The 12,993-nt window shown below is 43.4% G+C and overlaps 1 protein-coding gene across 1 annotated transcript in view; it reads left to right on the top strand.

Annotated features, from left to right (window-relative positions):
• NAGA (alpha-N-acetylgalactosaminidase) overlaps positions 1-12,993 on the top strand; it is a 61,422-nt gene that overhangs the window by 25,517 nt on the left and 22,912 nt on the right. The window contains exon 3 of the mRNA XM_073591076.1: positions 9,057-9,231. Within this exon, the coding sequence (XP_073447177.1) occupies positions 9,057-9,231 (175 nt within the window). The remainder of the gene's footprint in view (positions 1-9,056; positions 9,232-12,993) is intronic.

The raw sequence follows: 12,993 nt of genomic DNA on the forward strand, positions 1-12,993 counted from the left end.
GGGGGGCTCACATGAGCGGTCGATGGGCTCATGGTCCACAAGAGAAGCAGTAAGGTCCTCAAATTGGAGGGAACTAAAGGCAATAGAAATGGCCTTACTAATGTTTGCTGGAGAAATTCAGGGACTTCATATACAGGTCCTGTTGGACAATGCCATGGCGGTGGCCTACATAAACAGATGGGGGGGGGGGGGGTACCAGAAGCAGAGTTCTTCAGTGCCTAGCAGGAAGCATTCTAAGATGGGCAGAGCTCCATATTTTATCCTTGTCCGCGGTACAAGGGACTCTAAACAGGGTAGCAGACTTCCTCAGCAGAAACCAGGTATATGAAGCAGAATGGTGACTGAACCCAGAAATCTTCCATATGATCATGAAGAAGTGGGGGGGGGGGGGGGGGGGCAAGAGTGGATCTCTTTGCGACTCAGGAAAATACACAGGTTTCTCTTCTCCCTGAACAGAACCGAGTCATCCCTGGGTGTAGATGCTCTTGCGCACAATTGGAAGTTTCCCCTCTGTTATGCCCCCTCCCCTTTTAAGCTTAAAGCGGAGTTCCACACAAAAATGGAACTTCCGCTTTTCGGAACCCTCCCCCCCTCCGGTGTCACATTTGGCACCTTTCAGGGGGGGGGGTTCAGATACCTGTCTAAGACAGGTATTTGCACCCACTTCCGGCATAGACTCCCATGGGAGTCTATGCCTCTTCCTGTTAGTCCGCGCTGTCTCCTGGGAAACACACAACTCCCAGGAGATAGCGGGGACCAGTTACGATGCGCAGCGCGACTCGTGCATGCGCAGTAGGGAACCGGGTAGTGAAGCCGCAACGCTTCACTTCCTGATTCCCTCACCTAGGATGGCGGCGGCAGCTGCCGAGAACTGAGCGGGTTCTCGGCGTTGCCTGCCGACATCGCTGGACCCTGGGACAGGTAAGTGGCCATGTATTAAAAGTCAGCAGCTGCAGTATTTGTAGCTGCTGGCTTTTAATATTTTTTTTTTTTTTTTTGTTTTTGGTGGTTTAGGTGGACCCCCGCTTTCACCCTCAGGTCATAAGGAAAATCTGGAAAGAGGTTACGACAGTAATCCTCATCACTCCCTTTTGGCCCAAGAACGCTTGGTTTTCATCCCTTCTACAGATGCAACTCAAACCGTAGTGGCACCTTCCGTTGAGACAAGACCTGATGCAAGGCCCCCTACTTCATCAGGAGGTAGCAAAGCTAAAACTCACAGCTTGGCTTCTGAAGAGCAGCTTTTGAGGAAAAATGGATTTTCAGATAGGTTGTTTGCTACCCTCCTATCTAGCAGAAAGAGTGTTACCAGAGAAATTTTATTCCAAAGTCTGGAAAGTTTTCAACTCCAGGTGCACTGCGTCCGGCAGATCCTTAAAAGATATTTCTTCTATTCTGGAATTCCTGCAAGAAGGAGAGGATAAGGGCTTAGCAGTCAGTACCCTCAAAGTTCAGGTTGCCGCGCTGGGGGTATTTTTGGAAAAATCTATCTTATCAGAACTCCTAGTGATCAGATTCTTCAAGGCCCTCACCTGGTCCAGACCGGTAGTGATCAGAAGCTGTCCAAAGTGGTACTTATCAGTTGTTCTATAGGCCCTGACCAGGGAAACATTTGAACCTATTAATTTAGCCTCCCTGAGACTGATTACATTGAAAATTGTTGTTTTTAGTTGCTATAAAGACTGCTTGAAGAATTAGTGAGCTTCAAGCCTTGTCAATCAGGGAGCAATTATTTTCTATCTTTTCAGACCAAATTGTTCTGAAGACAGATCCTAATTTTTTTACCGAAGCTCGCTTCGGTCCAAAATCATGCTCAGATGATACTGCCTAAGTTTTTTGCACTAATCCATCGGGAAAGAAGGAAGAAGAATTTCATACTTTGGATGTTAAGAGAGCCGTCTTTTTTTTTTTTTTTTTTTTGCCACATCAGCGAGAAGGTAATCCATGGGAGTAGCTTTTTCAAATTAAAATTCAAAAAATACTTCCCTTTTTTTTTCGTCACATCATTATGGCTTTTAATCTATTTCATTAATTGGGATATTTCTTAACACAAAGATACTGGAGTAACAACCCCCCCACTATTTCCAAAATAAACCATTAATTACTTACTCCCTACCCTCCGCCCCCACCCCCCTTTCCCCACCCTTCCCGAGACCGTACTCCCGCCCGTCTCCTGTTTTTTTTTTTTTTTTTTTTTTTGTGGATTTCCCCTTGCTCCCCCTAACACAGGCTCTGCCCCCTTCGCTGCTCAAGTTGACCATATCTCAGCTGCTCTTATGGATTTTTTAAATTTCTCCCACTCTCCCCACTTTATCCTATATGCCTCCCATTTTCATCCCTTCACTGAACCTTAGGTACTCCAAGTCCTGTATCTCATTTATTTTATTAATCCAATCCCTCATGGTTGGCCTTTCTTTTCTATTCCAGTTTTTAGGGATCAGGCTCTTAGCTGCATCTATGAGGTGGGGCAGGAGTGTTCTGAGGTAGGCCCTGGTGGGCATCTCGCTCAAATGAAACAGAAGAACCCTGGGATCCCTTGGCACATTATAGTTTGTAATCTCTTTAATATATTTTCTGATCTCGTCCCAGAAGATCCCTATCTCAGGACACGACCACCACACATGGGCCATCGTCCGATTTCACCACATCCCCTCCAACATAGCCGAGATTTGTCCTTATCGATTTTATGCATCTTATCCGGGGTCATGTACATTCTTGTTAAACACTTGTAGTTTAACTCTAGCAGTTTATAATTAACTGACGTGGTCGAAAGACGCTTTAATTTCAGATCCACTTCTGTCTCTGCCAGTGTTAAACCTAACTCCTTCTCCCCTTTACTTATAAAAGCCAAGGTGTCTACCCTCTTCAGCTCTACCAGTATTTTATATATTCTAGAAAAACCACTTTTTTCGTCTGATTCTATGCATATTTTTTCTAGTGGGAGTAGATTTTTCGTTGTTCTAATTGGTTGCGGCAAAGATTCTACAAAATGTTTTAATTGACCGTAGCGCCATGGATTGATATTTATCTTGTCTCCTCTTTTCCTAAGCTCCTGGATTGAACATATTTTCCCCCTGTCTGTTACGTCCTTTAATTGCAAATTCTCGTCTAGGAGCCATTTCCCGAACCACTCTACCTTCCCCGGTGGAAAATATTCTACTTCCTTCAATGACATTAGCGGTGAATTGTATTCCCAATGTTCCCTTTTATGGATCCAATCCCATATTCTAAGTGCGTGACTAGTGATTTCGTGCATTTTTATATCTTGTTTTCTTAATTTTGGTGGGCACCATATTTTGTGAAGTTTTAACTTACTAACATTGTTTTCAATTTCTACCCAGTGTTTACCTTTATTTTTAACCCAATCTACTACCCTCCCCAGTGCGATAGCTTCATAATATTTGCTGATGTCAGGTGCTCCCCATCCCCCTTTACTTTTAGTGTTTATTAATTGATTATATTTTATCCGTGGTGTTTTCCCTTTCCATATAAACTTTAATATCATTGAATGCAGCCTTTTGAGGTAACCGGGTGGAAGAGTAACTGGGAGCATTTGCAATTTGTATGTTATTTTTGGTAATAAAACCATTTTGAATATATTAATTCTTCCCGACCACGACAGTTGCCCCTGCTGTATTCTATTTAGTTCTAATTTAACCTCCTTTATGAGCGGAATGAAATTCGCCTGGTATAGTTCTTCTACAGACGTTGTAATTTTAATTCCTAGATAGTTTAGAGCTTCCTTCTCCCACCTAAAGGGAAAATGTTTTTGGTAAGCGAAATCTCTTGTTTTATTTGGGTTGATATCTAGTACTTCTGACTTGGTAGTGTTTACTTTAAAATTAGACAGTTTCCCGTATTCTTCTAGAGTAGCCAGGACATTCGGAAGGGAAATTCTTGGATTTGTTATGTAGAGGAGAATATCATCCGCGAAGGCGGCGAGCTTGTACTCAATTCCCCCTATATTGACTCCTCCAATGTCTGGATTCTGTCTTATCCTAATAAGGAGGGGTTCCAGTACTATCAGGAAGAGCATTGGGGAGATTGGACACCCCTGTCTTGTTCCGTTATACATATTAAAAGGCTCGGACAAAGTCCCGTTTATTTTAACTCTCGCTGATGGTTTTGTATAGAGCGCCCTTATCCAACTGCAAATCCTCTCCCCATAGCCCACTTCTTTGAGAGTTTCTATCATGAAGTCCCAGTCTACTCTATCAAATGCTTTTTCAGCATCTATTGATAGCAGTAGTCCTGGGACCCCACTCTCTTTAATTTCCTGGGTTATCAAGAGCGTTTTAATACTATTGTCCCTTCCTTGTCTACCTGGTATGAACCCCACTTGATCAGGGTGGATGATATTTTTAATTGTTTGCTTTACTCTACCCGCTATAACTTTTGCGAAGATTTTTGTGTCATTATTTAAGAGGGAAAAGGGCCTAAAACTAGAGCACAGTGTGTTGTCCTTTCCCTCCTTGTGAATAATCGCTATAGTAGCTGCCAATGCGTCTCTACTCATTTCCCCTCTCTCTCCTATCTCATTCATGTAAGTACATAATTTTGGCACTAAACGCTCTTGGTATTTCTTATAGTATAATACCGTCAATCCGTCTGGACCCGGGCTCTTTCCTGTCTGGATCTCCTTAATAGCTTTCCTTACCTCGGCCTCTGTAATGGGGACTTCTAACACAAGACTCTCCTCTTTTGATATCTTAATCATCCCAGTATCTTTTAGATAGTTTTTAATTTTTTCTCGTTTTTGCTCTCTCACTTTGTCCTTATCCTTTGTATTTATTGAGTAGAGTTCCCCATAGAATTCCTGAAAGGTTTTTGCTATGTCCTTATCCTTATATTTAAATTCTCCTGATTTTGTCTTTATCTTGTCGATGTAATTATTGCTTTTCTTTTTGCTTAGTGCCCTAGCCAGGAGTCGACCCGGTTTATTGCCAGAAATATATCTTTCTTTTTTGACTAAGTTATATTTTTTACGATTTTCTGCCTCTATCTGCTGTCTCAAGGCCTCTCTAGCACCATATAGTTTTCCCAAAATCCCTCTTTCCCCCGTTTCCTTATGCTGCCTTTCTAATTTTTTAACTTCCTCCTGAAGTGTACACAAGACTTTGTTCTGCCTTCTTTCTTTCTCCGCTCCCGCCTTTATTATTATCCCCCTGATATAAGCCTTGTGGGCCTCCCAGACTATTGCTTCTGATATTTCTTCAGAGGAATTGGTTCTAAAATAAAATTCCAGTTCTTCATTTATTAATTTGTCAATTTCCTTATCATGAAGGAGATCTTCGTTTAGTCTCCAATTATAAAACGGGGGTGTTTGATTGTTTTGTTTTATTCGTAATGTCACCGGGGCGTGGTCCGAGAATGTTATAGATCCTATATTTGTATTTTCTACCTCTTCTAAAAACCTATGATCTACAAAAAAATAGTCAAGTCTTGAATACGTCGCGTGCACGGGGGAGTAGTAAGTGTAATCCATTATTTTTTGATGTTGCATCCTCCAAAGATCGACTAGTTGAAACTGGTGCAATTTTTTTTTAAGTTTATTCAACCATACCCCTCCGGTCCCCCGAGCGCGCGACGCATTATCTCTGCCCGGCTCTAGGCATAGATTCAGGTCTCCTGCCACAATAATCCTCCCTCTCCTGAAACCCTCTAACTTTGATAGAACTCCAATTAGATATTTGCTTGGATTGTTATTAGGGCAGTAGATGTTAGCTAATGTATATTCCTCACCGTTTAGTTTTCCCCTCAGAAACAAAAATCGGCCCTCAGGGTCAGTCATTCTCTCCTCTATCTGGAAACGAGTTTCCCTAGCAAAACCAATCGCCACCCCTTTTGCTCCCCTTATCGGGGAGTCGCTAAAAATCCAAAACGGGTAGTCCCTTGACAAAATCCTCTGATTTCTCCCCAGGTATAGATGTGTCTCCTGGAGGAAGACCACCTCAGCTTTATTGGATCTCAGCTCGCCCATCACGTTCGCACACTTTATGGGCGATTTGAGCCCCCTCACATTATATGTTACCAAGTTAATTCCAACCATTTATTCTTCTTTTCAAGACCCAACCGCAACCACAACAGGAGACAATGAGGTTTGTACTGGTCTCGCCCCTCCCTTACCCCCCCTCCCCTACTCCCCCCCCGCTCTCCCTCCCCCCCTGCTCTTGGAGGTATCAGACCTCCCCATGGCCCTATTAACCGTGGCCTCACCTACTCCACCCGGCCCTACGGTTGGCCCCTCGAGGGTTGAGCTCAGTGCGGGAACCTTGCATCGCCCATCCCGCCCCAGGAGCTATCAGACCTCCCCCTCCCCTCCATTCCCCCATCACCCTCCCCCCCCCCCCCCGGAGCACACCCCACCCCCCCCAAGACTCCGGGCTCTAGGCCCATTGCCACCCATTCCCCCCCCGCCTCCAGCCGCACAGATTTCTGACCTGCTGGTCAAGGTTTAGCAACCTATTATTTCTCATCTATACTCCTCTCCTTTTATACACTGGTTTCCAATTTTGTACATCTTCAGCAATGTTCTGTCCTCTCACTCTCTCTCCCACCATCCCAGGATTTCTACAGGTGGAATGTCCAGCTTGCGGCAGAAGTTTTGGGTCTCCTCTGGGAACCTTAATATCGCTGAGCGCCCATCTTTTCTCTCAATCAGACATGCTGGGAAACCCCAGGAATAGTGCACCTCTCGCGCTTTGAGTTGTTCCAGAAGAGGTCTGAGGACTCTTTTTTCTTGCCCGTGTCTCATTCGCCAAGTCTGGGTAAATTTGTAGGTTGGATTCACCGTATTTCACTGATTGATTGTTTCTCAGACTCTCCCCGATTTTTTTCTTTGTCTTGATAGTTATGGAACCTCACAATCACATCGCGAGGAGTTTCCCTGCTAATCTCAGCTGGTTTCCTAAGTCTATGCACTCTATCCAGTTTAATTGACTTGTCGTCAGGTTTGAGAAGACCTCCAAAAATTTGATCTATCTTTTCCTGAAGATTTTCACCCTCCCCTTGTGGCTCTGGGAGACCTCTGATTCTCAGATTTTTTTTCTTCTGCTTCGGTTTTCCTGATCTTCTAATTTATATCTTAAATCTCTTTGTTCACGTTGCATCTCCTCTATCTGAGATCTCAGGTTTCCCATCTCCGTCCTCTGGCTTTCGGCTACCATCTCAGCCTCTTCCACTCTTCTCAGAATGTGACCCATATCCCCCCGTATAGCTTCTGTTTCAGCTTTAATAAAAGTTTCTAGCCTGGCAAACATCTCCGCTATTTCATTCTTCGTTGGCATAACTCCTTCCCTTTTGGCTCTCCATTGGGGCTTCTTCTAAAGTTGCTAAAGTCGCTGAGTTTAAACCTAGGGATTCTGCTTCTGCCGCCTGCCTCCTTGTATTAACTTTGGGCGGACCGTCAGAGGTTTTACTTTAATTGGATGATACTTTAGTATAATGCCTTACAGACAACCTTGGGAAAGAAGATTCAAACCTCTATCGACAGTTTTGTGCACTTTAAAGTATCCTTTTTGGGAGCGGTCTGGATATGTTATACACATCATTGTCCATGCATAAACTGTCTGAGTTTTACCATTATCTCTCCAGTGACATTTCAGATTGCATGTTAATACTCCCACCGAGTTGCTATGTGTAAGGCACTTACCCTCTCCCTTCCGTCTATTCAAGGTAACTTGTCACTTATCTGAGGGTTGCCTGTCTCCACTTTCTCCAGCTGCTTCTGTGTCCCTTGGGAGCTGTCAGCAGCTCCGTCTGTGTCCGCACCTTCGGATCCCTCTCCCAGTGCTTCTTCACTCCGTAAACTTATGCCGGTATTACCCGGCGCTGCCTAAAGGCTCCCCTTAACTGTTGTTTCCACTCCCACCTCCTCGGTTACTGCTCAGCCTGGGCTCCGAGGAGAGGGGATATAACGAAGACGCGGCGGGGGGGGGGTGGCCGGAACGGGGAGGAGATGGGGTGAGAGGGGGGGCCTCGGCCGCGATCGTACTGGGACCTAAGTCCCGCGGCGTATCCCGGAGGTAAAGGGCTAGGAGGCGGCCGCCCGCATCAGAGATGCGGGAGCCGTTGTCAGCGTCCCTGCCCCGCCGCTGACCACGAGGAGGAAGGAGAGACCCGGCATCCCAGAGCGATCGATGAGGTCAGCCTGACATCCGCATCCGGCCCCTCCCCTCGTGTGCAGGCTGTGGATGGTGCTGAAGAGAGCAGTCTTAAGTTACCTGGAAGCCACTAAGCACTTTAGGCATACAGACGCATTATTTGTTTCATATGCTGGTAGTAAGAAAAGAAGACAAGCAACCAGAGGAACCATTGCCAGATGGTTGAGAATGGCGATCAGAGGCCTATTCCCTTTCAGACCATGAGAGTCCAGTTGCCATTCGGGCTCATTCTACAAGAGCTTTGGTGAGTTGGGTAGAAAGAGCTGGTGCCACCCCCAAACAGATCTGTGAAGCAGCTACATGGACGAGTCTGACGACCTTTGCCCGTCATTATAGGTTAGACCTCCTGACGGCTGGGGACCAGGCTTTCGGAAGGAAAGTCTTGCAGGCTGTTGTCCCACTCTGAATGGGGTAAGTATCGATTATCCTCTCAGGTGCTGTCCTGAAAGATGTTTTGTGAAAATTTAAGTTCGACTTACCAGTAACTTGTTTTCCAATAGTCTTTCAGGACGGCAATAACCTGCCGTTTTTTGGCGCTGTAATACGATGATATAACTGTCGCTTATGTGTTGCAGCCCAGGGCTGGAGGTTCTCTACAAACCACTGAAGGAAGCTGCGTGGAGGCCTCCTGTTAAAGTTTGGAATGATGAGGTGTTTCCAGTTGGAGGAGGAGCCATGATCTATCGGGTGCTGCAGGAAAACGTTTATATGAAAACCCACGTATAGTCAAATTGCATGATCACATGACATATACAGTAGATTTCAATTGATCAAAATTACTTCCACCCACATAATAACCCTTCTAACACTACAGCCAACAAATGCATTTCCCTAAAATCTACAAATTTACCTTTTTTGATTTTTATTTTTGTTAACTTATTCTTGTTTTTTTAGTGAAAATTTGATCAAAGGTATAGCTGACAAAATGGCTGACAGTGGCTGGAGGGAACTTGGTTATGTTTATATCAGCATCGATGACTGTTGGGCACTCAAGAGCAGAGATTCCAATGGGCAGCTCCAACCGGATCCAGAAAGGTTTCCTAGTGGCATGAAAGCACTTGCGGACTATGTAAGTATATCATATACTGTATCACAGAGTTATGATGGAGACTATAGTAACACCACCCACGTCCACCTTTGGAAAAAGTCCCTGAGTGAGCAGTGAGTCAGCAGGATCAGGCTAGGATCAGTGCGAGAAGAATGGAGCTCCGGCGCTGTGCGTCCTAACATCCCGGCAGTTGGCCACACCCCCCACCTTTGGAAAAAGTGATAACACTATCCCCACCCCAAAATAAGTGAGTAATACACAGCAGCTCCCAAGGGAGAGCCTTTTGTCTTAAAAAATGTAGTAGTTATCTAACTCCAGTCATTTGATAGGAACGTTCCAGAGGTGGAGTACAACAGCTAGGCATCTTTTTTAAAGTTCCACACTGTCTGTGTTGCCCTTATTGCAGCCAGTTATCTTGTGGTTAGCATTTAGAATGCTGCTTTGAAAATAAAAGCTGAACTCGGGAAATTAAAAAAAAAAAAAAAAAAAAAAATTTATTTAACCACTTCAGCCCCGGAAGGATTTACCCCCTTCCTGACCAGAGCACTTTTTACAATTTGGCACTGCGTTGCTTTAATTGCTAATTGCGCGGTCATGCAATGCTATACCCAAACGAAGTTTGCGTCCTTTTCTTCCCACAAATAGAGCTTTCTTTTGATGGTATTTGATCACCTCTGCGGTTTTTATTTTTTGCGCTATAAACGGAAAAAGACCGAAAATTTTGTAAAAAAAAAAAAAAAAAAATATTTTCTATTTTTTGGTATAAAATTCAATAAACTCAATTTTAGTCATACATTAAGGCCAAAATGTATTCGGCCACATGTCTTTGGTAAAAAAATGTCAATAAGCGTATATTTATTGGTTTGCGCAAAAGTTATAGCGTCTACAAACTAGGGTACATTTTCTGGAATTTACACAGCTTTTATGACTGCCTATGTAATTTCTTGAGGTGCTAAAATGGCAGGGCAGTACAAACCCCCCCAAATGACCCCATTTTGGAAAGTAGACACCCCAAGGAAATTGCTGAGAGGCATGTTGACCTCATTGAATAATAATTTTTTTTGTCCCAAGTGATTGAATAATGACAAAAAAAAAAATTTACAAAAAGTTGTCACTAAATGATATATTGCTCACATAGGCCATGGGCTATGTGGAATTGCACCCCAAAATACATTCTGCCGATTCTCCTGAGTACAGGGATACCACATGTGTGGGACTTTCTGGGAGCCTAGCCGCATACGAGGCCCCGAAAACCAAGCACCGCCTTCAGGATTTCTAAGGGCGTAAAGTTTTGATTTCACTCCTCACTACCTCTCACAGTTTTGAAGGCCATAAAATGCCCAGATGGCACAAAACTCCCCCAAATGACCCCATTTTGCAAAGTAGACACCCCAAGCTATTTGGTGAGAGGCATGTTGAGTCCATGGAATATTTTATATTTTGACACAAGTTGCGGGAAAGTGACAATTTTTTTTTTTTTTGCACAAAGTTGTCACTAAATGATATATTGCTCAAACATGCCATGGGCATATGTGGAATTACACCCCAAAATACATTCTACTGCTTCTCCTGAGTACGGGGATACCACATGTGTGGGACTTTTTGGGAGCCTAGCTGCATACGGGGCCCCGAAAACCAATCACCGCCTTCAGGATTTCTAAGGGCGTACATTTTTGATTGATTTGGGGGGGGTTTGTGCCACCTAATCATTCCATGGCCCCCGAAACTGTGATAGGCAGTGAAGAGTGAAATAAAAAATGTACGCCATTAGAAAGCCTGAAGGCGGTGCTTGGTTTTTGGGGTCCCGTACGCAGCTAGGCTCCCAAAAAGCCTCACACTCTCTGTACTCAGGAGAAGCAACAGAATGTATTTTGGGGTGTAATTTCAAATATTCCCATGGCATGTTTGAGCAATATATCATTTAGTGACAACTTTATGCAAAAAAATAAAAATTTTGTCTTTTTCCCGCAACTTGTGTCACAATATAAAATATTCCATGGACTCGACATGCCTCAGCAAATAGCTTGGGGTGTCTACTTTCCAAAATGGGGTCATTTGGGGGGTTTTGAACTGTCCTGGCATTTTATGCACAACATTTAGCAGCTTATGTCACACATCACCCACTCTTCTAACCACTTGAAGACAAAGCCCTTTCTGACACTTTTTGTTTACATGAAAAAATTATTTTTTTTTGCAAGAAAATTACTTCAAACCCCCAAACATTATATATATATATATATATATATATATATATATATATATATATATATATATATATATATATATATATATATATATATATATATATATATATATATATATATATATATTTTTTTAAAGCAAATGCCCTACAGATTAAAATGGTGGGTGTTTCATTTTTTTTTTTCACACAGTATTTGCGAAGCGATTTTTCAAACGCATTTTTTTGGGAAAAAACACACTTTTTAAAATTTTAATGCACTAAAACACACTATATTGCCCAAATGTTTGATGAAATAAAAAAGATGATCTTAGGCCGAGTACATGGATACCAAACATGACATGCTTTAAAATTGCGCACAAACGTGCAGTGGCGACAAACTAAAAACATTTTTAAAAGCCTTTACAGGTTACCACTTTAGATTTACAGAGGAGGTCTACTGCTAAAATTACTGCCCACGATCTGACCTTCGTGGTGATACCTCACATGCATGGTGCAATTGCTGTTTACATTTGACGCCAGACCGACACTTGCGTTCGCCTTTGCGCGAGAGCAGGGGGTGACAGGGGTGCTTTATTTTTATTTTTTTTTCCTTTATTATTTTTTTGCTTTTATCTTATTTTTAAACTGTTCCTTTCATTTTTTTTTTTTTTCTTAAATCATTTTTATTGTTATCTCAGGGAATGTAAATATCCCCTATGATAACAATAGGTAGTGACAGGTACTCTTTTTTGAAAAAATTGGGGGTCTGTTAGACCCTAGATCTCTCCTCTGCCCTCAAAGCATCTGACCACACCAAGATCGGTGTGATAAAATGCTTTCCCAATCTCCCAATGGCGCTCTTTACATCCGGCGAAATCTAAGTCATGAAATGCTGGTAGCTTCCGGTTTCTTAGGACATAGAGATGTTTGGAGCCATTCTGGTCTCTGATCAGCTCTATGGTCAGCTGGCTGAATCACCGGCTGCATTCTCAGATTCCCTGTTGGGACAGGAGAGCCAGAGAAAAACATGGAAGACGGTGGGGGGGGGGCATTCCCTCCCACTGCTTGTAAAAGCAGTCTAGAGGCTAATTAGCCGCTAGGATTGCTTTTACATGAAAGCCAACCACTGGCTGAAAAGAATGATACCAAGATGATACCTAAACCTGCAGGCATCATTCTGGTATAACCACTCGAAAGTCCAGCAACATACCAGTACGTTGCTGGTCCTTGTTGGGCATATATTGTAAACTTTTTTTTTTTCATGCAGCCTGTGGGCTGAACGAAAAAAAAGATATTGATTGGTGTTTATGCCCACCATTAGAATACCTCCCTTCATCCACCCACTTTTAATGATGGGCATACATGCACCATTTATATATGCCGAAGCATGGGGGCATCCTCCCGCAAAAGGTAGGAGCAAATCGCTCCTCCACCCGCTGCTGCCCCCACGCTTCGGCATATATGCTGAATTATGTAACTTTGGTGGTGAAATCACCTCCGACAGCGCTGGAGTCACGGCTTTATGTATCGTGGGAGCAAACGCGGTTGCTTTCGAGATAAATAAATCCGCTCTGCAGCTGAATGGCGTACCTGAAAACAAA

The sequence above is a fragment of the Aquarana catesbeiana genome, linkage group LG06, assembly GCF_042186555.1.
Source record: "Aquarana catesbeiana isolate 2022-GZ linkage group LG06, ASM4218655v1, whole genome shotgun sequence".
Taxonomy (NCBI): Eukaryota; Metazoa; Chordata; class Amphibia; order Anura; family Ranidae; genus Aquarana; species Aquarana catesbeiana.